The sequence below is a fragment of the Erigeron canadensis genome, chromosome 6 (genome assembly GCF_010389155.1).
Source record: "Erigeron canadensis isolate Cc75 chromosome 6, C_canadensis_v1, whole genome shotgun sequence".
Taxonomy (NCBI): domain Eukaryota; kingdom Viridiplantae; phylum Streptophyta; class Magnoliopsida; order Asterales; family Asteraceae; genus Erigeron; species Erigeron canadensis.
In genome coordinates, this window is record NC_057766.1 from 40,857,034 (window position 1) to 40,882,911 (window position 25,878).

Genomic DNA, 25,878 nt, shown 5'->3' on the forward strand with positions numbered 1-25,878 from the left:
TTTAATGGGTCAAGTGTCACCCTCATAATATTATAATAGTCCTACTAATGTTTTGGTTTTTTTAATTACCAATTAAGTCGGAGTCGGATTAAGCTTATTACGAAAATTGGTTTGATAACTACCAATTGATTTGTTGTAATTGAAACATATTGAATCATGTGAATCGACATGGTCATACTAAAAGCATACCGGATTCGAACCAACCAAATGTCTTATTCATAATTTAGCTTAAGGATTATTGTGGTATGATTTGGTTTTATTTCTGAATAATGATGCTAAAAGTTAATACTGTATTATTTATGTTATGTTTAAGTTAAATTATTCTAATATTATTATTATTATGAGATTATTATGATCAATGTATATATTTTTTTTTTGGTCTCTGGTCAAATTCTGACTCCTGGCTTATAAAACACATTAGCTTAGGGTTAATTTGCTCGTAAAACACATAGAAAACTCAAAATTACTAGGAAAAAAAAAAAAAAAAAAAAAAAAAAAAAAAAAAAAACTCTAAAACCCAAATCAATAGAATATCATAAGACCGATTTACTATCCGGTCCCCTCTGAATAACATGTCGTGGCGTCTATAAATAAGCCCCATACGCCCTTTCATTTTCTCCATCAAACAAACTCAAACCAACCGTTAACGTCTTCTTCTTCTATTCCCATCTTTCTTGCAACTCTCACTCTCTATAACTTTTGGTGTTTTCATCAATCAAAATATCGTTTGTAGCTTCGGGTTTCTTACGTAAGAAACTATCCATATATGGATCACAGGAAACAGGGAGGGTATTCCTCATCTTCTTCATTTACCGAAAATCTGTTTGGCCCCAAGGATGCATCCTCCTCCTCCTCCTCTGGCCTTTTCAGCTCTGTTTTCGGCCCATCCTCTACGGTATCAATCTTACCCTTGTCCCTCTTTTATTAGAGGCCTGGCCTGTGCGTGATCACAAGATTGGTCCCATTGTGTGTCACAAATAAAAATTCAACAACTTTTTTTAAGTTTAGAAAACTTGCATTCTACAATTATTACAATAATAGTAGACTCATTTCTAAGGCCCATTTAATGTTGGTCATAGTTGTCCTATAAGACTCAAAACTTTTGATATTACTATTTTGCATTAGATTTAATTATTAGACGTCGGTCTCAATGTGTGTTCAAAAGTGAAACAATGGAGTGTTAAAATTTGCTTCTAAGTAGTGGAGCCATTCTGAGTATCTTTACTTGGTTTCCAGTTCTGTTACTAATGCATTGCCTTTTTAGTTAGTGGATTCCACTACTTTTTGTGCTACTTGGATGTCTGATTATGAATCCTAAAAAGTTGGTATTTTTATTTTCAGGGTTTAGGAAGAGACTCATCCCACACTAGGAACACAGGATCATCCAAAAAGCATGAATTTGGAGGCCAATACGGAAGTGGCAAACAACCGACATCAGGTTGATCACTTATGACAAAACTTAAACCTGTAATAATATCTTTCCACATGAGGGTAATTCGTTAACTAGTTATACATATATATTCGTCTTATGGTAAATAGATTACAAGGCACAGAGAAGCATGGGCGAAAAGGAAGGGAATCCAGTTTATCAAAACGAAAAAGCAGAACCAAGCTATCTCAGTTCATCCATCTATTATGGTGGCCAAGAAGTTTATTCTCCAAATACCCAAACCAATCGCCCTCACCACACCGTAAACATCTACATATCTTTTCGCTACGTACATTAATTCACAATATAATGTCATACAACTATGTCTTAACGGAATGCTTTTTTGGTTGATTAGTTCAAGAAAGATGGAGGTGACGATGATCCAAACGGGAGCAGTGCTTCGAGGGGAAATTGGTGGCAAGGTAATAAATTAATAAGAATTTTTACGCACAAAGACTGCTAAAGTCCTTATTGTATTATTCATGCCTAATGAAGATCTGGTTTTGGTGATTCTGCAGGATCTCTCTACTACTAAAGCTTTTCTATGTATGCCTAAGATTTAGGAAGTGGCAAAGACCGTATTTAATCCTAAAAAGTCTTGCCGCAGCTTGAAGTTCTTAGATTTTTCTTTGTGAGGTCCGGGTCTTCTCTAAAGTTGTACATGAGCTAATGATGTTTTGCTCAGTCTATACTAGCTGTTTGTCTCAAGACTTGTTAGTTAGTCTTAACATGTGTCTAGTTGAATGTATCTCCAAATATCCTAGTAGTCTATGGAGTATATGTCACTTGTAACCCTGTTTCTTTACCTAATATAGTTGGTGTTTGACTTGTCATATATACCCTCTATATATGCCATATAAGATTTGGTATGTTACAACATTCTACTGAAGATAATATGCCTTTTTCTCAGGTGCATTTCACACATCCATCCTGTAAGATGCCGCTTATAAATAATTACGAGCATGATGTAATGTAATATGCTCGGATCACCTAAGAGTCGTTTCTCTCTCATGTGCCATACAGGAACCGGATGTGTTTACATCATTGTCTCAACTCTCAATAATATGCACTTTGTTTGGTGCATGTCATATGTGTTGACCTTCCTTTTAGATGACAGATATAATATGCAGAAGCCAAAATCTTGATAACAAGGCTAGCAACTAAATATAGAAAAATGCTTATAGTATTAATGCTTTTAGGTTGAAAAAATTTCTTGTTTTATACAGTACCATTTTGCCTCAGTTTTTCATTGGGTTATGTGAATTTTTGCTACCCACATTTAGATCTTAATTTCTTCTTATATTATGTAAAAGGAAATGCAGATACTACAGATAGAAAATATACTCCACATAAAAGTGGTTTGGAAGTGAAAGAGGCACAGAGGCGCAGCACATCCAACCAAAGATGCAGCAAAAGGAACTGTCAAGTCTGCCAAGCATTGGCTTAAGCTAATGTCATGGAGTTCTCTTCTAAGCTTTCTGCAGCCCTAGCCACAAACATTGATGCCTTAATCAAAAAAATACGGAGTATGTAGTTTTTTATTGTTACTGATTCACAGGAGGTCCAAAAACTACTGTGACTAAAAATAAAATGGGCCAGCGGTTAAATGGTTGGCAGACTTGACAAAACTCACTTAAAATATGTTGTTTAACGTGATATTTTAATGATAGTTTCATAATCATATCTGAATCATTAATTAGATAGTAAACTAAACTCAATGCGATGACATAGAAATTATGACCAGGAACTGACCCGTTTTAACTAATTATACCATTTTGACCCGTCAGACATACTTTTATCCCTTTGACAATTGCCATGGGCCAAATCTTCCAAAGGCATTCAGTGTCCTGTCGAAACCAAGAATTAACCATGGCTTTAAGTCGGACAGGACCCGCCTTCAGGTCAACCTCATTGACATTCCAAAGCCTCTTTAAGGCCAATGGATCCGAGAGACCGACAGGAACCCAATCCGTCTTACCCGAGCTGATCCAACTCCATACTCTTTATTAAATCTCAATCCACATCCAACCATGTTGGAATATATAACACTGACAAGTATGTGCCATAAGATGAACTAGCATGGTATCTTCTTTAACTCAAAGCAGACATCTTTTTTCCAATAGATTGTTATCCAGAACCAGATTCCACATCTTAAAGTATCAAAATATGTCAAATCCAAATAGCAAATTGCATTCCTTTTTAAGTTATATAATCGCTGACCATATAAAAGTTGATACAAGGGAAAGAACAGCAGCCCATTAATGAAAGACATTAAAGAACAACATGGAAGTTATCTAAGACACACAATCAAACTACTTACCAGTAATTTATTTACTAAACACAATGAGCAGAAACCCTTAGCTAGAAATAACCAACTAAGATACAGCCCAAACTCACTGGTACAACTTTGAAAATGTCATATAACTTCCACGGAATCTGGTAGCTTTTAAGGAAAAGTATAAGCTGCAAAGTATAACATATATTGGAAATATATCAGAAATAGTTTATAAAAACAAGTTAAATTAATATATGAGATTAAACGAACCTCCACACTTGTAACCAACAGGGCGATCAGCTATGTTGCATCGTTTTGGAATCGTCATTGCAATCTCAGGATTCACACCAGAACTCTTGGCAATGTTAGACATCAAAACTGCACACAAGCATTTTGGGTTTTGGCCCAATTTCTTTGCAGCAGCACAGCAACTGGAGGAAACCGATGCGTTTTCATCATTTGCAGCTGAAGCACAAGGAGCGAGCTTGAACGCCTCCATTTCAGGGTTAGCTTTCCCACACTCACCAGCTCCACTCACTTCACTCAACCCAGCAATCACCAGAACCATAACAAAACCAAAAAGGCATATGTTCTTCATTGAAGCTTCCATTTGCTTTTTAAGTTGTTTGTTTCCTTATGACACTCTATGAAATACTTATACACATGCATAGCCTTTTATACTAGTTGGGTAACATCAAAGTTGCTTACACGTAGTTTACACTATCTCTAATTAATGGGGGAAGCACCATTGTGAACTCATCATACTTGCTCAATGCTGCACCACTAATACTACTCGTATTAAACTTGTAAGGTCAAGCTGACTCGCGATTCGCTTCGAGCTTGAGTATCATAATATCATCGAAAATCACGTGATCCTAATCAAGCTTGTGTTGTTATACAAATTACCCTAAATATTATATATGCTTTATAATTGTTATACTACCTGATCTAGTCGAGCCCAGGTAATATTATCACTCTCATTATATTAGTATTTTGAAATACTTAGTTTAATATCTTAATTGAGTCGTGTCAACTTCCAAGCTCGATAATTTCAGTTAGTTAACCGAACCACACGGCTCGATCACACCTCTAATTCATCATGCAACAATAATCATCCACTAACCAGATGTCATTCTTAAACAAGGAGGTGGCCATTTTCTCTCTACAAAACATCAGCTCACCAACCCCATTTCACTAAGAAGTTGTATATATATATATATATATGGAGCCATATGCAAAGACATTCCATTCACAAAAACAATAATTTTTAACCGAAAGCAAACTAAATGCCAGAAATTGTAATGATAACAAAGCATGGTGGATATGAGATAGTGTCTTGGATTGTTTATGTTAAAATGTTTATCGACATGTACTAATGCAACTTACTTCTTTTAAAGTGTTTAAATACTCTATAGGCACATTCATCTAATTACTGTGTCTTGCACACTCTCTCCTTAGAGGAAAGTGATATTACCATTAATTATAGACCCAGATCAATTGATTGCATATCATGTTTTGATAATCGATCCTAGAGATTAATTATAGACCAACTAATCTAAAACAAACTACCAAACAATCAATATAGGATTAACAATTGTGTTCAAAATCTAGACAATTACAGATCTACGATTTTTTTTTTTTTAACATTCGTGTCACGGGACGGCTAGCCGTTACATCCAATTGGGCAGGCAGTCACTAGCGACCGATCCACGAGTCAGGGAACCACAGGGGAGGGAAAACTACACCAATTTAACCGCTACTAAAGACACGACGCTAAATTGGGGAAAAACCTTTTATTGCTCGGATTCGAACCCTGGTCTCCCAGGGCCCAAACCTTCATTGCAACACAGGGATGCCACTGCGCTATTAAGGCAGTTGCTACAGATCTACGATTTAACATGAAAACTGTTCGACAAACATATAATAATAACAAATAAAATAAGTGTTAAAACTCCAGCCAAGCATTATTAAATTGATAGCAAAGTCAGTTAAACGGCAAGACCGACAGGAGTGTGGCTGCCTCCATCCCGGCACTGCCCCATGTCGCCTCAAAACGCCCAGCTACATGGCCCCAAGGGGCGTTTCAAGCCTAATAAGCCACCTCTACGGCAAGGAGTGTGAGTGGTGTGTGTGAGGGGACCACATTTGGGGTTTCCTTTGAGATGCCTCACACCACCATTTTGGAGGGCTTCCTCTTATATAACATGGCAGCCACGTGTCACAAGCCACCCCTTCGGGAGGAGGCCTCACACGTCACACCCGTTAGCCCAAATGCCAATACATAAGAACAACCGCGTTTCGAAACAAAAACCAACATGCCAATAAAGGAAAAAACCGACCAAAAAATGAAAACAGAATTGCGAGTTTTCTTGATTGTCATTACATATTTACTTGTGAACCAGCCTGGAGATTATTTGATTATGACATTATCCCATTCGGAAATAGAAAACTGAAAACCACTAATTTTTATAAAATCTTATGAAATTGCTGATGTATTACCAAGCATAAAGTAAAAGAATCTTACTTTCTAAATTGAATAGAATATGACAAAATTGACGAAGAATAAAAATAGTTGTCTGTTAATAAAAACTAGACCAATACCCGGTCGTTGACCGGGTTATGAAATTGACCTAAAAACAACTGATTTGACATACTTAATCAAAACCAATCCACTTAAAAGCATACTTGACTAACCAACTTATCTTACTTATCAACCTGCTAACTTATAATTTAATCAACTTATTTTACTTATCAACCCGCTAACCTATAACTTGGCCAACTCTGTAAACCCGGGTCGATCAAGAGTTGAACTTTTGAATATGAAACTTTTAATGTTTAGAGTTAGATCAGAGAGTGCAACATATCAACATAACTGGGTCGTGCTTATATATTATATATTATCGTAATTAAAAAGTCAATATAACAACAAATGGTAATGTAAAACAATACAGATAAAAATTCAACTTTGTAGTAAAAAAAGGTAATTGGATGGAAATCATCTAATGTATCATTTGGTATCCACTAATCCTCCAGTCAGGCTAGTGTCCAGATGATTCTCAGTCACTTAATAATCCTTTGATTATCTCAAATTTGACCTCCCCTGTAAAGTGGTGGCTAGTGGCTACTGGACTATTACCCAAAGGTTTTCAACTTTGTAGTATGATACACCTTAAACTCTCTATGTTACACAACCCTCACGGATGCCAGCAGCCAGAAACCGTCACTTACTTTTTAACTTCATGTCCTTACGATAACATTTAAAAAATATTTGGATGCTTTGTATTACACGAGCACACTTCTAATCTATGTAAAAACTCTAACATCTAGTTATTTTTGAATCTATGATTACAAAATTTTGCATGTAATGGGCTCCCTTTGGGGGTACCAGCGGTGTAAGGCGTTTCGAACCCTAAACATACTGCCCGTTTGGATGTCACTGCTCAACTCGATGGAACGACCTTCCCATCCGCCGTTCAAAAAAAAAATCTATCATATTCTTTCTTATAGTATTTTTTTTCTTAGAAATTATAAATTTAGTGTGAGAGTTTATAAGTTTACCATTTACCAAATTAACTAAAATAGAAAACTTCCATTAATTTGAAACTAATCGATCAAAAATGTGAAAATATCAAACATTATTCATCATATATAATTCAAAACTAATTAAATTTTTCCCCTCCATTGGGTATATTTGAAATAGGCATTTCTACTTCGAGTGAGCTCTCTAGCGCGGACACGGTTAAAACAACGTATGCTAGACCTCTCGCTGTCGAATCATGACACGAAATATTCAAGAGAAATTCACCTTTTAAAAAAAAAAATTTATCTACTGTAGTGTAAGAATAACTAATTAAAGTATGTTGTTATACATAAACACTCTTATCATTGTCGTATGATTTGTTTTTTTTTTTTTTAGTGTACTATGTACTTAACTTTTTTAAAGCAATTAGTTAGTATGTTTAATACAATTGAAAAGTTAACATGTTTATATCTTTTGACTTTTATATTTTTAAAAATTTAACTTTGAATTTTAAAGGCCAAGATTTAAAGGATTGTAAATTTTAATGGTTAGGATTAAAAGTTAGCTTTATTTTTTTTTCTATGCTATGGTAGCCATATATATATATATAATTTAAGAGGTACTGCGTTTTTTTGGGGGGAAGTTGCCGAAGAAGCAAGAACTTTGACAAATACGGAATTTCCAAAAAATAAAAAAAATATATGTTTGGAATTTGGAACCAACAAGCCAAGGGTCGTCTATGGTTAGGATCAATTACAATATGTTTCTATCAAAGAATTTTGCTTTATGTTATGAAGACCCAGGCAAAGTATACAAAAGATACATAAAAGCTTGCTATGCTTTGGGACTATTGGATGACGATGAGAATGAATACAACAAGTACTTAGCGCTACAAGTTATTTTTGCCGATCCTTATTTGTTATGCTTATGACATCAGACAACTCGTCTAGGCCTGAATATGTTTGGCAACAAACATGAGACAACCTAGCTGATGATAAGAGCTTATATAAACCAATGGGCAATCCTGAGGAGCAATTAAGATGGCTCGTTTCTCGTGAGAGTGAATAATGAGTTCACATTATGTGGATTGTTGTTCCAAATTTGGTGGATGAAGAAGATCCATTGTCGTGATTTACGTTCAATAATATTTTGGGTGTGAAATTAGAAAAATAATGACGTGACTAATTTGGTAGGCCTAAAAACATAACCAGAAGGAGCGAATTCCGTCCTCTTTATTGAATCTCGATCCACATTCAACCATTTTGGAATATATAACACTGGCGTGTAAGTGCTATAAAACTTTTAATCTAACTCAAAAGTAGCCAACTTTCTTCCAAGAGTTATCAAGAATCAGAATCCATATCTTAAAGTAGCAAAACATATCTTAATTAAATCCAAACGGCAAACTGCATTCCTTTTTCAAGTTACATAACTGCCGACTATATAAAAGTCAATACCAGATAAGAACAACCACCCATTAACAAAAGACACTAAACAACATGATGGAAGTTATTCAAGACAGAATCAAACTAGCTACCAGTAATTTATTTGCTAAACACATGAGCAGAAAACCTTAGCTAGAAAGTACCAGCTAAGATACATCTCAAAGTCACTGGTACAACTTGTGAATATCACATAACTTCCATGGATCTTGGTAGCTTTCAAGGCAATGTATAAGCTGCAAGGCACAATGTATTGATATGTCAGCAAAATGAAACATCAGATAGATGCAGTACAATAAATATGAGATTAAACCAACCTCCACACTTGTAACCAACAGGACGATCAGCTATATTGCATCGTTTTGGAATCGTCATTGCAATCTCAGGCTTCACACCAGAACTTTTGGCAGTGTTAGACAGCATAACCGCACACAAGCATTTTGGGTTTTGGCCCAATTTCTTCACTGCAGCACAGCAACTGGAGGAAACCGAAGCGTTCTCATCAGTTGCAGCCGAAGCACAAGGAGCGAGCTTGAACGCTTCCATATCAGGGTTAGCTTTCCCACACTCGCCAGCTCCATTCACTTCACCTAACCCGGCAATCACAAGAATCACAGCAAACCCAAAAAGGAGAATGTTTTTCATTGTAGCTGCCATTTTATTCAAGTTCTTTGTTTCCTTGCCAAAAAATATATGAATACTGCACACATTCATGGGCTTTTATACTAGTTGAATTAGCATCAAAGTTGCTTACACGTAGCTTACACTATCTTCAATGGTGGAAGCACCTTCAAGAGCCCATCATATTTTTCTCCATGTTGCACCACTAACACTATTATAAAATTGTAATGAATATTAGAGTTCATTATGCTACAACAATCATTCACTAACCAGATGTCAATCTTAAACAATATGGTGGCCATTCCCTGGCTACAAAACTTCAACTCACCAACCCCATTTCACTAACAAGTAAGAACTTTTAGTCATATATTAACACTTCCCAAAATTTCATAAAATCAATAATTTCTAACCGAAAGTAAATGAAATGCCAAAAGTTATAATAATGACAAAGCATGATATGAGATAGTGTCTTGGATTGTTAATTTGAAAGTATTTAACTACTTTGTAACTAAACATATACTAATGCAACTATTACCTATTTAATACAGTAGTGTTTATTCACTTTAAAACTAAACATGTACTGTCCAGACACTCAATAACTGAATACAGAAAAACTGAGCCAAACTTAACTCGGGCCAAAGTCTAAACTGATCGAGTACAAAACTTATTAGATATAAATGGATGACTTATCCATTATAAATTCCCTACTATCCAATTACAGTACTACACATGAAAGAAGGCAAATCCAATAAAACTAGCTAATACTACGCATCATTAATCAAAAACTATTGCTTCTGTATAACATTATGATTGCTTTAATTACTTAATTAGGAAATAATTTCTATACATAGCAAAAAGCAACCGAAAAATGTTGAGCCTCAATAACTACTCACAAACCTTTCCCGAACTTAAACAAAACTTAAATACATAAGCCCCTTGTATTTGTACCAAAAACATGTAACAAGATTGAAACGCAAACCATTCTCATAGTATCAAAAACTATCCCTAATTTAACGAGTGAAAGCATACAAAACAAAGAAAACATAAGTCAAAAGGCCTAAAGGAACAAAAGTCAAAAGAGGTATGACAGCACCATAAGTATGTGAGCTCCCACAACTCAAAGTCCCAAGTTTAATCTGGGCCACATTAACAAGTGCCATCATTAAAAACCCACACCCACAAACCGACCCGACAGCAGAAACCAAGTACCCGACCCGAAGAGCATTCTTGTTCACATGACACATGTCAAATGTGAACACCATAAGACGTCGTGTATCGCATGATGTCTTGGCAATCCTGATAGCTTGTTTGAGGCTTAAAGCAACAAGGCTTGAAAACAAGAAAGAGCTGAATGAGTAGACATGGAAGCAGATTAGATCTTCGGCTATCTTTTGACTTGCGACGCAGTTTGGATCGTTGACCAGGCTGTTGTTTGGATCGGTTGGTTGCCAGGCGAGACCGATGAAAACAGCGAGTGTGAAAAGTGAGTTGACGTTGATTATGCCATCAAGTGCTGTTATGTGGATCGATGTTCCGAATCTGGGTGACGATGATGATGATCCATCTGCATTGCTGATGTTCATTTTGTTGATGATTTGGAAATGAAAGTGAAAGTAGATTTGCGGCTTCGATTTAGGGAAAGACAATGACTGTGGCGAAATGTCCAAGTACTGTATGTTGGTGGAATATTGGGCTATGAGGTTAAGTGTATGGGAAGGTGATTTGGACTTCCAAAGTATGGGTCCAGTTTAGTAGAGGAGTTGTTTTTACGAATCGAGTCGAGTCAATTTAGACCAAAAACGATGCGACTCGCTGGGTGATTCTTTTTTCTCCTGACTTTTACGAGTTGCAGTATGAATTTTGAACGAGTCAAGCGACTCACAAAGTTATGATTGTTGTAGTTTGATAATATAATTATCTATACTATATTATAAAGCAGATTTCCCTAGATTTTCAACATTGAACTTGAAATTTTCAATATTGATTTTAAGTACTTTCCCAAAATGTCCTTTTTATCTATTCTATATTTACCTAAAATAACTATAATACTCTTTCTCTCTCCTCAAATCTCAACTAATCATCTTTTTTCTTTCTCCTCCATAAATCATTTATTCCTCCTATTCATTCAAAATCTTTTATCTCAAAAACCGTACATCGATAAATTATAAAAATTGTATGGGTGTTCTTAAAATTTCATACTCTTTCATTAGAGATGTCATTCGATATACTTTCGACAAATTTTTAAATCCGAGGGCGGAGCCTTTACGGCTAAGGCATTTGACTATCATACTTTATGACATATCAACTCCTATAACCTATCACACTCTATGACCTAGGTATCATCACCACCATCTCACCGCCGCAACGCGCGGGTACTTGCTCTCATATATTATATATCATAATTTATAGTTACATTATTTTGTATGTTATAAACGTATTTTTGATCCTTTTAGTACAATTTGTAGATAAACGGTAAGTTTATGATTCAAAAGTATCGAATGTATAATATTTTGGTAATGTATTTAGATAATCAACTTATATTTTGTTTATAAATACGTCACATATATAATTATACGATATTATATACTATAGAAAAATGTCCTGACTCTTACGAGTCAAGTCACGTTTCGAGTCACGAGTCAAAAAACAGGTTTTCGAGTCGAGTCAAAAGTTACGAGTCGACAACTATGACTACGAGTATTATTTTAGGGATAATAATAAAACCTAATTGGTATGCCTAAAAACCAACTTAATAATAAGATTGTGACACTTGGAAGTTTCAATGGATAAGATTAAGAAAGAGATTAAGTCAAATACACATGTCAAGGTTTTAAGTTTTAGGTTGTTTTTTATGCACAACTTTAGGTCTATTTATTATTTTTCTTATTTTAGTGTACTCAGGTGATACTCGGTCGACAGATATTGTTATTAAACTCTTTAAACCCTCTTATTTTTGCCTGACCTCCTTATGGAAGCAATCTTTTTACCTCTGGATAAGGCAAAACTGACTACATCTCACTTTCCCCATACTCCACGCTTGGATATTGGGTACGTTGTTGTTGTATTATTATCATTTCTTTGTCATGGAATATTGTTTTTGTAACAATGTTTTTGGCAGTGACAAAATGTTTGATTAATCAACTACTGTAAAACCAGACATATTTTTTCACAAGTTTTAAAACTACCGCATCATATCATCATAATCATAATATATAATATAAATAGAGTATGCATATTGAATTAGCATATTGTAATTTCATTCTCATTGAATATAGTTAACTGAAATAAGATAAGACATTCAACAAGCAATTAATTGAACTTTTAGCATCATTCACATTAACATAGACACTAATATTAGATTTTAGTACAACTAAAATAACAATAAACTCAACAATCCGTTTTCTGTAATCTTCTTGGTGTTCGGTTCTCCTTTTGGCTTGATGGACAATCTATGCTACTGCGAGAAGGCGTCAGATCTCCATTCTTTGTAGAGACACAACCAGCTGGACCTTCTAGACTCCTGACCCTTGTTTCATGACCACCAAGATAACTTGTTAAAGCTCGCCTAACCCCACAACCTCGGCTAGGTGGCTTGTTACTGTTTCCATTGCTTGTCAAGAAAGGAGTCCTGTCTGCCTTTGCAGGGCTCACTAATGGTCCAGGTGAAAACTTTGGAGTCCCAAAACTAGGTCTGTATGGGGAACCTGAGGTGGTCGACACTGACACCCTTTTGTGAGTACTTGTGCTGACTCTAGATGGCCTATTCTCTGATTGTCTAGACAAGTCATCTACATATAGTAGATCATCAATGCGTGCCACAATGTTGAATGCTAAACTCTCCAGGACTCTTGAATAGCTCTCTAGAATTGATTTTCCTACATCCTAAAGATAGAAAAAGGCGTCAACAAACTATGTTACCTTCTTATGCAATAGACAGTTTCTAAAATGAGGGGAGCCTTGCAGAAAGTACCTTGTTACACTGAATCTTGGCAGTGTCCAAAGATGTTTGAGTTAATCCAGGAAACCGGTGCTTCAAGCAAATTAAGAGGGTTTCAGCTCTGTCAGCTAGTAGATCTCGTTTATGTCCATCTGCCATCAGGTCCTTCACCATATCCCATGATGTTTTAGGTGACGGTCTTGAGTGAGGTCTTCTACGCCATATGTAGATTGCTGCCTCCACGCGGTTTGCAATTTCTAAAGCAGCATGTTCAGATGAAAGATCAAGGCAATCTAGCAATATTTCTGATGAAAACTGCTCGGATATTATATACTGATAGATCACATCTCCTAGGCAAACTTTCCCATTCTAAAAATAAGATACAAAATCCCATGTGAGAACTAAAGTTAATATCACGGAATGATATCTTTCTTTTGGTAAATATACCTTTGGAAGGGATTCCAAGTATGATTCAGGGACTTCCATTTCTGATAAAGAAACACTATTGATAGCCATGGCAGCTTTTAGAATCTGATTAGCTGATTCGCGTTTATGGTTTAACTTTTTTCGTGTATCTTCTTGTAGACCACCAGCAGGGACACGAGGCACAGGTAGCCACCACTTGTCCTCTTGACGTTGTAATGGTTTATGAAAAGAGGCTAAACTATCAGGTTCTGGTGTTGTAATCCCCTTGTCAACGTACCAGAACTCGGTGTTAGTGAAACCATCTAGTAGTCCCTGTGATATCAGATCATAAACTCAAATAATGTTTAGACTCCAGTCCGTACTATTTGATTGATGAGAAGAACTTGAAGATTGAAAACTAACCAGAAGCATGTTGTCTAGTTTGCGAAGAGCTGGAAGGTTGACAAAAATGTCTGATCTTTGTCTGCATCTCATTATCTAATGTAACATGATTTATAAATTTTGTTATTAAATTATTCATACAGGTTTTTACTTAATATGTCAAATTCGACCCATTTATTTAAAATGGGTCGATTCTGGATATGTTATATATCTGACAGATTATACTATATTTTGAAAGATAAGCTGCATAGAAGACAGCTTTGGTGTGAAGTACAGATGGTTGCCGAAAGTGTTCTAATGCATTAAACGTCCTAAAAATTTTAAACAAAATAGTTGGTACAATTATTGACACAATATAAGTTTACTGGTTTTAGAAAAGTTGATATATCTGGCTTAAAATGTGTTTCGGGTCAACTCAGCTCAAACAAAAACATGCCATTTTTGACACATTACACAACCAACCTGACCCACCCAATTTGCCACCTCTTGTTCTTGCAATCTTTAAGTCTCAAGGCAAATGGAAGAATTACCTCAAGCTTATTTCCATCAGCTAATGTTTGCCAAGAAGGTTTAAATTCGACAATGTGATCACTAACACAAAGTAGGCATTCCATTTCTCTTTGCCACATTTGTTTCTTCTCGGAAGGCAAAGGTTCTAATCTCCACAATTGACCAAATGCAGTGGCTGCACGGAGAATATATAAATCTCAACTGAACTAACATCAATTTGCAACTACCATAAAGAGACAGAAAAAGAAAACTATATTCACCACTTACCGCAAAGATTTGTTATGGCATTTGAAATTGCCAAAGCTGTGCAAACCCCTTTGCCACTTCCAGACATGTCTTCACCAAGTAACAATTTACTAAATCTCTCTTTCATCATCTCCATATCTACTCAAGGTTAGTAACAAACGATAGTAAATAGATATAATAAAGAAGGGGTAGAAGTAAAAAAAAAAAAAAAAGAGCAAATGGAATCATCACTAAAGTGATAAAGCTTGTAACTTTTTTTTAATCGCAAAGTCTTGAAAATGCCCCTAATCCAGCCAACACATTTCAAATTCAAATAACTAACACAAAGACACATTTCACAGACTTGAACTAAAGTGAAGTTACAAAATTTAGTCTTTCCCACCAAATCAACTTGAATGTTACTTTTTATTTCCCTCAAGTTTCAAAACGGGCAAACGGAAAGAGATTCATGTTCTGGCTACGTGGGAAAGGTCGAGTATTTGCTCTTATGTGGCCTAACCGGTATTCCTATGTCATTTCCTACATTTTTCTCTCCAACATCTTCAAGTACAATATACCAAAAGTAATTTGAAATAATATATGTATAGCCTATAAAAGAAAATTAATTTCCAAGAACCAAAAGTACAACATACCTGAAACTTTTGTATTCATTTCCTTGACTTTGGATTCGCCTTTCATTTTGTCTTGAGGAACACCAACACATTTGCTCATCACCTGAGCCTTTCTAATAGGCCAACCAAGAGGTGAAGGTGAAGAATAACACTCTTTAGAAAAAGTTACTGAATTTGAACTTGTTATCCTGCTCTCAAATGAACCAAATTCAAATTCATCCTTTTTTGCACTTTTATCATCTGAATTTTCCATTTGCACCTCAAAATTCCAAAACTGACAGATTTTTCTTTACCCTTTTCACCTTTAAGATAAACAACCAAGATGAAAACTTTTTAGTACTCTGTTTCTTTATCCTTGCTGTGGTAAATATTGACCATAGATAAAGAATGTGGGCTTCAATTAAAGTAGAGAATACCTCACAGTTTCCAAAATACAAAGAAAAAGGTGAAAATGTTTTGATGAAGTTTAAAGAAAAAGGCTAAAGTGTTGATGTTTGAATCAAAATAATGATGGGATAAAAGGGCAAAAGAAATAGCCGTAGGGAAGTGTGCTTGGTAGCAAAATTCAACACATAAGACTGTTACTTTTGGATTTGGTGGGATTTGAATAAAAGGACAAATTAAATTTCGTTTGGTCCTGTTTTTCTACCTTGTGAAATTTAAAATTGTGTTCCCAAGACTACATTTTAAAGTAAAGTATATGTCAATGTCAATGTCATCATATCATATTATTAAAAATTTTCAGTTTTCGTTAACCTTTAAGTTTTTTTTTTTTTGTTTTTTTTAACGAAAAGTAGATTATTACTTGCGTAATACGCAGAAAACATATATAATCTCTAAATATATATAAAAGAGAAACCTTAATTTATAATTGGAGAAGTATGGACCTTGAGATGGAATTCAACTTTTAATTAAAGTCATTAAATTAAATAATGATATCATATACCTTATTTAATTTTTTTAGGTTTAATTTTATTTTAATAAATTTAAATTAGTATTATTTTTTTATTTAAGTTTGTAGACATTAATAATTATTGTTTTTAATGATATAGTTATGAAAACTAATATTTTTATATTTTACATTTTTTTTATCTTTAAAATTAATTTTTAACTTTTTTACAATAAAATTTTCTTTTTTAATATAATACGTTTTTATTAAACTATATTAGGAGGCTTTTTAGACTATTGTTTAAAGAGGATTTATCATTTCCTTTTTTTTATTATAATAATATCTTATGAAAGTTATATTATTTGAAATACATTTATAACTCAATTCATGATATAGTTTACACTTTATATCATATATATATGACACAAAATTTTATTAAGATTAAAGTCAGAAAAAAAAACCTTTTTAAATATTATAATTTGACAATCTTTCCTTTTTTTAAAATCTAAACAATTATCCGAAATAAATAATATGTCTTCCTTCGTTATATAAAAAAAAAATGTTAATTGAAGCAGGGATTCATTTAACGTGGATTAAAAAATTGTAACTTTCATGTCAAAAGCTCATCTTGAATTTTATAATAAGTGCATAACTATTTAATGAAGCTTAACGAAATTCGCAAAACCCTAACAAATTAATAATATATCTTCCTAATCTTCCTTTTTAAAAATGAATCGTCAACGTAAAGTTAGCGAATTTGTTAGAGGCTTATGCCTCATGGCAAAATCCAAGACTCAAAATTAGTGGATCACGTGAGTTTGGGCCTGTGGAGAATTTGGGCCTTACAAGCTCCCCACGATCCGGTGATAGTCTGAATAATGTCTGATAGATAGAGTCATAGAGAAGCCGACATTGACTGGAAATTATATGTGATCAAATCAGAAATCATAAATTAGTTACCTGTAAAATCTGCAATGATATTATTATTATATCTATCATACCATACACGAAAACGCAGGAGAAACACCTACCTCTCTGTCTCTCCCGCGTCAAAAAAGATCCTTAATCCGTTTCCACCCCCAAAAGGTTTTTGTTTTTTTGCCCTCCTTTTCTTTCTTTCTTTCTTTTTCTTTTTATTTATTATTATATAGTTGGGTCAAAATTTATGTTGCTTGGATGCTAGTAGACTAGAATTTTATATTAGTTTAAATTCATGTATTTATTGGTTAATGTAATTTTATGCTTTATTACTCAACTCATTAGGATTTGAAGTCTTGATTTTGCACATACATAGATAGATAGATATAATTCTCTGATTTTTATGTAAAATGAATGAGAATATGATTCGTAGACATACATATATGATACAGGATAGAATTTTGATCCGAAAACAGTTGGAATTTACAGAGATCCCTGTTTCCGATTCATGTGGCCGATACATATGCTTGTAAACAAGCTACTAAAAGCCGAGCAACGCCAAGAGGAACATGATTTATGTTTGGATGAAACCTTCAACTTCAAATGGTTTTTGAGAAATAGGAATATAAATGGCCACTCACATTTTATTCAAGTAAGTGACTTTTGGTTGACATTGTGTTTGTATCCGATAAAAATAGTTATATGTTTGGTTTAGTGTGGTTTTTGGTTTCGGTTTCATATGTTAATTGTCTACTTCCTGTGGTGTAGGTCCCTCACATAAAACAGTTGCGCTCATGGGATTGTGGTCTTGCTTGTGTTTTAATGGTTTTGAGAACGCTTGGTCTCGATCATTATGATCTCCAAGATCTTGAGGAGATCTGTCGTACAACCAGGTATCTCTTCTTCTCTATAAAGGCATCAGTTTTTGAGAAGGGTAGAGAGGTATAAAGAACATGAGGATTTTGGATAAAATCGTATGAGTAAAGTTTTGACATGATTTAAAATAGTCATGTTCGAATGGTTTTGGTAACTGACATATCTTGTTTCACATTCAGAATCCACTTATATGCTGCCACAGTTAATAAGTATGTTCACTACCCTGTATGATCTGCCATATGCTTGCCAGTAAATTTTAATTTTAGATCTCCTAAACGGTACAACTTTACTTAGCTCGACAGGTTAATTTCCTTTTGATTTATTTAAGTCCCTTTGCCACCGGATCTAACAAGATTAAGTATCTAATGTATAAGTGCGGAAATTCTTATACAAAAGCAATCAACACAATATATTAACACGAACACGAATATGAATATGAATAAACTGGAACCGTATATTACTTCATTAATTGCAATTACAAGTAAATACCAAGTTCCTAAACACGAGAATATGAATAAAACAAAAGCTAGAAGATTCACGAGTTGCAACCAAAACTCTCTCTCTCTCTCTCTCTCAAACCTAAACCTTACATCTATATGTATAGGCTTAAACATGGACCGGGCCGGGCCGACGTCTCGTGTAGGTCGAGCCCGACCAAGTCAACATGTTGACCAACTCGAGGTTGACTTTATTATATGAAATAAAATAACGTTTATTACAAGTACATATTCAATAGACTCAAGACAAACTTCTATAATGATGTTGTCACCCGGAAATGCACCAACAGACTCCCCCTTGACATCAGCATTTAGAAGTTTTCATCGATCTTCAAAGTCTTCACTTGTAATGAGTATAAATAGTAACAGAAATGTCCAATCAAGCACTCCTTAACTATTGCTATCACTTATGACAATCATTAGTTAAAAAATCTGCAATCAACAAATTTTCGTTAACTAATAATATTATGTCTTCTTTTGATAAGACTTGATCTTTATATACTACACACTGATCTCCAAACTGCAAAATCTCTGTATCCTTATGACAATTAACAAATCCAATACTCAGATTGTAATTCTCCCCCTAAACAATAACATCCAAATTAAGTTCCAAGCAATATTATCATGCCAAACATCATCACTTCAAAGTAATACAGACATCATTGCCTCCTCCTGCATTTCGGATATCATCACTCCAGACATTATGCAAAATAATATCGCTCAATCTATTTTGATCTTCAAGCTTAACCGACATATGATAAAGAAGTTGAATCTCCAACAATCAACATCGAATTTAATCAGCTCTCACAACGATAAGAAATTCTGTAACTTGAATTTCAGATATGCAACACTCACAAGATCCATGTCTTCAACCAATAGTGTCAGACTTTGTCTTATCTTCATGAATCCACCAATCACCTGAAGTCTTTCATATCAAATATCCCCCGCAAAGTAAGCATCTCCAAAATACACAGAGAACCACTTAATTTGCAACCTCTTCACTAGTCACCGGATTAATCATCTCTACATCATTGGCATTAAATAAAGGTTTGATTTTCAATTACTCGGCTACAAATGATTAACTTTATCACAAAAGCTTTTCGACAAAATCCCAAACACATGTTAAGCAAAGATCATGAACAGTTTACTCGGATTTTCAATCACGGTCTTCAATCTTCATCTGATTCATTTGAATCACCTAATCTTAAATCATGCGCCTTTGATCCAAAACTAGGTCGGACACATGTCACACATATTCAAAACCAAAAAGATACCATGACTAAACCCTGTCGAAACACCATGATCTTCATTGCTACGAACATCCAAGAATTTTGCATAGAAAACATGGAAGCTTTAAATTTTTATCCCTCCCTTTTCTCTACAAAATTCTTAAAACAACCTATATTTTTGTTTTTGGTTTCAACACATCTCCCAATCTCATCTTCATCCCACGGTTGTTCACATATGCAATCCAGAGATAACACAGTAGCTCATTGCCAAAACAACATCATGACACAATTGTTCACATATACAATCAAGAGATAACCAAGTAGCTCCTTGCCAAAACAACATCATGACACAATTGTTCACATATACAATCAAGAGATAACACAGTAGCTCCTTGCCAAAACAACATCATGACACAATTGTTCATATATTTCAATCAAGAGATAACCCAGTAGCTCCTTGTCAGAACAACCTTTTTGGCCTGGTCTTGAATTCCTTCTAAGATTTCTCAGAATCTTCTATAAAGGATAGTACTCTAGCCACCATTGATTCGAGTTGTTTAAATTTAGAACCTAAAGTTGATCAAGTTTTCAAGTCTAATGCTTTATTACAGAAATTGAACCAAAACTCAAAGAGTTTACAAGTTCAATATTCCAACAAGCTTCGGCCAAAACTAAATCAAGATTACAAGTTCTTGACAATTCGAAAAGTGATTAATTAGAATCCAAAGTTGATCAAGTTTACAAGTCCAAAACTCGATTAACAGATATCAAACCTAAACTCAAAAGAGTTTACAAGTTCAATATTCTGGCAAGTTTAGAACCTAAACATAATCAAGATTGCAAATTCTAAAACATCCCTTTACTCGAACAAAAGATACTTATATATATAGTGCACGAACCTTCGAACACAAAATATCAGAAGGTTGGTCGAGCTAGTAGGAGGTCGAGGTCGAGCTTGAGGTCGAGCTCGACCTGGTCGAGGTCAAGTGATGTTACCATAACCATTGGAAAGTAGACTCATTTACGAATTCGTGGCCACTTGAATCGTCAAAAACGGAGTTACGGTTTGAAAGTTATGGCCAAAACAAAATCAGCACGTTTTTCAGCAGTCGAGCTCGAGTGGTTGAGCTTGGATAGGTCGAGCTTGACAAGGTCGAGCTTGACTAGGTCGAGCTTGACTAGGTCGAGCATGACTAGGTCGAGCTTGACTAGTTCGAGCTTGACTAGGTCGAGTTTGACTAGGTCGAGCTCCAGACTAGGTCGAGCTTGACTAGGTCGAGTTTGACTAGGTCGAGGTCGAGCTTGAGAGGTCGAGGTCGAGCTTGGGAGGTAGTCGAGCTCGACCTTGGAGCTTGGAGAGAGGTCGAGGTCGAGCTAGGAGGAGGTCGAGCTCGGCTTGACTTGTTCGATCTTCTTTGAAACGGATGTAGCTTGATTGCACCAAAAAACCAAATGAAACCTCCTTGATCGTGGTTGAAACCTTAATCCCGAACCAATAGAATACCTCCGTTGGCTCTGATACCACTTGTAAGTCCCTTTGCCACCGGATCTAACAAGATTAAGTATCTAATGTATAAGTGCGGAAATTCTTATACAAAAGCAATCAACACAATATATTAACACGAACACGAATATGAATAAACTGGAACCGTATATTACTTCAGTAAATGCAATTACAAGTAAATACCAAGTTCCTAAACACGAGAATATGAATAAAACAAAAGCTAGAAGATTCACGAGTTGCAACCAAAACACTCTTTCTCTCTGAAACCTAAACCTTACATCTATATATATATAGGCTTAAAAATGGACCGGGCCAGGCCGACGTCTCGTGTAGGTCGAGCTCGACCAAGTCAACATGTTGACCAACTCGAGGTTGACTTTATTATATGAAATAAAATAACGTTTATTACAAGTACATATTCAATAGACTCAAGACAAACTTCTATAATGATGTTGTCACCCGGAAATGAACCAACAATTTACATGCTACTGTTTTATAGTAGATTCTCTATTTCATTTGAATGGGGAGAAAGGTCTACTCTCTGATATAAATTTGAAATTACGTATAAAATTAGAGAACGCAGTATGCTTGTATCAATGTTGAACTAATAAATGTTTCTTTCTAATATAAAAGTCATGGGTGGAGCGATATTACTTTTAGCTACAAAGTTATTACTTAGTGCCTCATTGACGCATATATATTATACTCCAGATGCTGCTTCAAATAACATATAACAGATTAACAGGTGATTAAGCATTACAAAGTATTAATGGGGCCGATCGGGCAAAACAAATGAGGCATACCCTATCAACTAAAAATGCAACCGACCTTATAATTTTCTAACCCGGTAGAAAACAAGATATGTATGCCGTTGCAGCTAATTATAAGTGACAGCCTTATCCCACCCAACCCTATTATGAAGGACAGCCTTATACTAGCTGTTGACCCAATTAAGAAGGACCGTCTTATACCACTTGTACCTCATAACTCTCCTTAATACTTTTTTTCTAATACATTATCAGAACGCAAACATCAAATCTACTTGTATAAATTCATTACGAGAAAAGGTTACCGCGATTTCTCATCTATTGCAACCTAAATGTTCGTACCAACGTATAATTTACCTGTTTGATTCTTAACTATCATAAAAAACACTAGGAAAGGTAATTGGGGGAACCCTAGCCCGCATACCACAATTGGATACCCCTCGACTTACCTCGTATGAGCCATATCATGCCGGTACAATACCTCCATCCTAATTCCCCGCATGATCTGGGCACCCCAAAGGATCGAACCCGCACCTTTAGAAACATAAAAAACAGGAACATGAACATTTATGATACTTTATTACTAGTGAGGGCGTGCTTAATTTTCTCAGCATATAATAGGCTTTAACACTTTATTTGAACTAGCAGCAAGAATACTTAACCATTTCTGATAAAGTCTTCGTGATCTGTGGTTTTGCAGTATTTGGACAGTGGATCTAGCATATTTGTTGCAAAAGCTTTCCATTAGTTTCTCATACTTCACTGTAACGTTAGGTGCTAATCCAGATTTTTCAGTGGAGAATTATTATAAGGTACTTTTTGGCCTAGCTAACAGAACTTGTATATGAGTCTTCATTCGCCCTGCTTACTGAAATTTTATTATTTAGATTTTCTATACGCATACTAAAAGTTATGTTTTGCATTACACAATACTCACGTTCATCAATGATACTTTTGGGGTTGATAAAAGTTGTGTTCTTATTATCTCTCATACTAAAAGTTATGTTTTTCATTACACAATACTCACTTTTGTCAATGCTATTGTTGAAGTGTTGGGGTTGATAAAAATTGTGTTACTATTATCTCAGAAGAAGTGCATCAATTATATTCATGTCATTGTATAATATAGAAGATACGCAGCTTATCATATTTTTAGCCTTTACGAATCATAAATACTCCAAAACCATCTTGGCTTTTGTAGGAGCAATTGGCAAATGATATAGGGAGAGTAGATATGCTATTTCAGAGATCAGTAGAAGAGGGGATAAAAATAGAGGTACAACCTTTGATTTGGAAATATGGAGTTCTTTAAATTTATCTGTGTTGTAAAGTCATCTGGATTTTATTGTCAGTTACTACTTACTGGATACTTACAGAACTTTAAATGCATATAATAATTAAAGGCACTTCTGCTTGTCAACAGCACAGGTCAATTAAGGGAGAAGAAATTGTCTTTTTGATCTTATCTGGAAAATATATCATAATTGCTTTAGTTGATCAGTGCATTTTGAGGTATGCTACTTAGAGTTCATCTTTGTTATTTTGGTAAAAGGGATAGCACTTGTCAGATTTCATAGACTTAAATGGTTACATAGAGTATGAATGATGATAGTCTTCCAAATGGAAACGTACTCACTGTATGGAGAGACATGCTTCACCAAAAAGTTGGGCCAGTAGGTATAAACATAATAAAATTTCACAAGCTTTCGGCATACCCTCGGTTTGGAAACAACTGATAAAACGAAAGCATATATCAAGTAAACGTTATACAATCTTTTCCTTGATCCACTATGCTGTTTTCAGTGCAATCGTCCATCCCAAGCAACTTCCTTAGTATTAATCTTACCATCACTAAATCTGTTAATATAGTTTCAAAGTTGTTTTCTGATTTGCTGAAATGTGATATTTATTTTCCGCTACACATAGTAAATTGATGCTACAAGAACCGGGAATCTTACAATGCTCATTAGCAATCTTCCTTGGCTCCTTGGGTCCAAGAAATGTACAGCACCATATCATGCATCTGGGGTAGCATTTAGCTTCATTCAAGGCTTTTATTATTATCCATACCCTGAGTAGGTTGAACACATTCAAAAGTTAAACGATGATGATAATGCTCACACTTTGCAATTTGATTATGGTCCCACATCTTCACTCTATCTTGCACTGTCCCTTACATGTGACAGCCAAATAAAGTCCTGTAGTAGCTAATTTGTGCCCTTCATCGGGAATATGTCTGCTTGCCGCTTTCAAATGTGCCAATGTAAAAGCCCTCCCGGACTGCATTGGTCAACCATGCCAAGATTGTTCGTCTGTCCTTCACTCAAGATAATCTCTTGTTTCATCTGGCATCCTAAGAAACTCATGCCACGAACCATGTATTTCGTTTTCTAATCTCCACTGGATTATTTTGAATCTACATTGCAAAATCATGTTAATTAGCTACTACTATCTTTGCAATGATGTATTTTTGTGTGGGGAAGTACATAATTTCCTATGAAGAACCTTACCTCCTATAACTAATTTGATGTTGTAGTCAGCCTTGGAAGGAAGATGTAAGTATGCCCCGATTTTATACTGACACTGCAGCATATACTGGTAAGAAATGATGTTGATACTCTAATAAGAATAAAAACTAAACAAATTAAATAACTGGTTCAATTCCTTTACAGGCCATTACGTTGTTATTTGTGGCTATGATGCTCATGCTGATGAATTTGAAATTCGAGACCCAGCCAGCTCTAGGTACAAGCATTTCTTACCTTTCGTCATACATATCCCTGGCTATTTAATTCTTTGTTATAAAAAGTTCAAGAAAATAATTGTTTCTTTTAGCATTTTTATATCTTTTTCTTTGGTCAAATCCAGGTATATTGTAAATTTCAGCATCGGGTACTCTGCTAAAGTCTAACCCATACAGACGATACTGATGCATTGTAAAATGTGTGAACAGGAAAAGTGATAGGATCTCATCAAAATGCTTGGATCAAGCTCGCAAATCCTATGGCACAGATGAGGACATCCTCCTGGTATTGCATTCCTTATAAATGCAAATGACAATAAGCTTCATTAGTTCCCAATTTTAAAACCCGATATTTCATCACCCTAAATAGTGCTAGAATCTGATGAAAATTCTGAGTCTTTTAATAAGATAAGATTTAAACATGATTTGGTTCAAAAATTATACTGTCATTTACATTCTCGTATTCTTATATGCAGATTTCACTGATGAAAACCAGCAACTTAAACACGGCCTGAATATTGAACATAGTACAATTTCTCATATGCTATTAAATTGTTCGAATACTATGTACCTGATTGGCTGATTATTACCACTTGCCATTTACACATTGTAAAACTATAAAATAAGTACAAGGGTGTGTTCACAAATCACAATCGTTTATAGAACTATACGTCTATACACGTGTGTGAATGCAACATATCCATATGTATAATGTTATTTGGTTGGCAATTATAATAAATCATGTATAGTTGGTATTTTGGTGTTTGTGTTATTTGCAATTTGAGAGAAACATGTTACTTGCAACAAGTTCATTCGATACCTTATAAACATTATCAGAATATTATTGGCGCGTACTGGTATTTACATGTGTAGAAACTATCCACCCTTAACCAAATCAAATTGTAGTAAACATTGGATTTAGTACTTTAGATCTATATAGTCTAACTGGGATCCCCATGACTCTTTTCGATCTCTTTCTTTGACTACCTCCATGATGTTTACTTAGAAAGGTTTGCACTCATCCGACATCTCTTGTGAGGACATCAAATCACCAGGA

At 34.9% G+C, this 25,878-nt stretch overlaps 6 protein-coding genes across 8 annotated transcripts; 2 read left to right on the plus strand and 4 right to left on the minus strand.

Annotated features, from left to right (window-relative positions):
* The first annotated feature begins 635 nt into the window (after nucleotides 1-635).
* LOC122605793 lies at nucleotides 636-2,262 on the plus strand. The gene is made up of 5 exons (XM_043778747.1): nucleotides 636-895; nucleotides 1,342-1,438; nucleotides 1,540-1,691; nucleotides 1,785-1,851; nucleotides 1,948-2,262. The coding sequence occupies exons 1-5, from the start codon at nucleotides 767-769 to the stop codon at nucleotides 1,962-1,964; spliced, it is 462 nt and encodes a 153-aa protein (XP_043634682.1). The 5' UTR covers nucleotides 636-766; the 3' UTR covers nucleotides 1,965-2,262.
* A 1,324-nt stretch (nucleotides 2,263-3,586) lies between these two features.
* On the minus strand, nucleotides 3,587-4,337 carry LOC122605775 (putative lipid-transfer protein DIR1). Its single transcript, XM_043778731.1, has 2 exons — nucleotides 3,975-4,337; nucleotides 3,587-3,892 (listed from the first exon to the last, which is right to left on the minus strand). The coding sequence occupies exons 1-2, from the start codon at nucleotides 4,312-4,314 to the stop codon at nucleotides 3,876-3,878; spliced, it is 357 nt and encodes a 118-aa protein (XP_043634666.1). The 5' UTR covers nucleotides 4,315-4,337; the 3' UTR covers nucleotides 3,587-3,875.
* Nucleotides 4,338-8,594: 4,257 nt separating this feature from the next.
* LOC122603367 (putative lipid-transfer protein DIR1) lies at nucleotides 8,595-9,802 on the minus strand. The gene is made up of 2 exons (XM_043776045.1): nucleotides 8,984-9,802; nucleotides 8,595-8,902 (listed from the first exon to the last, which is right to left on the minus strand). Exons 1-2 carry the CDS (start codon nucleotides 9,378-9,380, stop codon nucleotides 8,886-8,888), a joined length of 414 nt encoding a protein of 137 aa, XP_043631980.1. The 5' UTR covers nucleotides 9,381-9,802; the 3' UTR covers nucleotides 8,595-8,885.
* Nucleotides 9,428-11,003, minus strand: LOC122603366. 2 transcript variants are annotated; one of them, XM_043776044.1, is made up of 2 exons: nucleotides 10,381-11,003; nucleotides 9,428-9,498 (listed from the first exon to the last, which is right to left on the minus strand). In XM_043776044.1, the coding sequence occupies exons 1-2, from the start codon at nucleotides 10,868-10,870 to the stop codon at nucleotides 9,428-9,430; spliced, it is 561 nt and encodes a 186-aa protein (XP_043631979.1). In that variant the 5' UTR covers nucleotides 10,871-11,003. The 2 variants fall into 2 exon arrangements, with proteins under 2 accessions (XP_043631979.1, XP_043631978.1); XM_043776043.1 differs by lacking the exon at nucleotides 9,428-9,498 and having other exon boundaries at nucleotides 10,174-11,003.
* Nucleotides 11,004-12,533: 1,530 nt separating this feature from the next.
* On the minus strand, nucleotides 12,534-15,748 carry LOC122603635 (rop guanine nucleotide exchange factor 7-like). Its single transcript, XM_043776398.1, has 7 exons — nucleotides 15,420-15,748; nucleotides 14,809-14,925; nucleotides 14,562-14,716; nucleotides 14,053-14,127; nucleotides 13,672-13,962; nucleotides 13,258-13,593; nucleotides 12,534-13,169 (listed from the first exon to the last, which is right to left on the minus strand). Exons 1-7 carry the CDS (start codon nucleotides 15,649-15,651, stop codon nucleotides 12,675-12,677), a joined length of 1,701 nt encoding a protein of 566 aa, XP_043632333.1. The 5' UTR covers nucleotides 15,652-15,748; the 3' UTR covers nucleotides 12,534-12,674.
* A 1,494-nt stretch (nucleotides 15,749-17,242) lies between these two features.
* Nucleotides 17,243-25,576, plus strand: LOC122603636 (guanylyl cyclase 1-like). Of its 2 annotated transcripts, none has more exons than XM_043776399.1 (10): nucleotides 17,243-17,373; nucleotides 17,658-17,857; nucleotides 17,974-18,098; nucleotides 22,779-22,890; nucleotides 23,280-23,354; nucleotides 23,502-23,590; nucleotides 24,615-24,676; nucleotides 24,751-24,823; nucleotides 25,032-25,107; nucleotides 25,298-25,576. In XM_043776399.1, exons 2-10 carry the CDS (start codon nucleotides 17,714-17,716, stop codon nucleotides 25,334-25,336), a joined length of 795 nt encoding a protein of 264 aa, XP_043632334.1. In that variant the 5' UTR covers nucleotides 17,243-17,373; nucleotides 17,658-17,713; the 3' UTR covers nucleotides 25,337-25,576. The 2 variants fall into 2 exon arrangements, with proteins under 2 accessions (XP_043632334.1, XP_043632335.1); XM_043776400.1 differs by having other exon boundaries at nucleotides 17,695-17,857.
* Nucleotides 25,577-25,878: the final 302 nt, after the last annotated feature.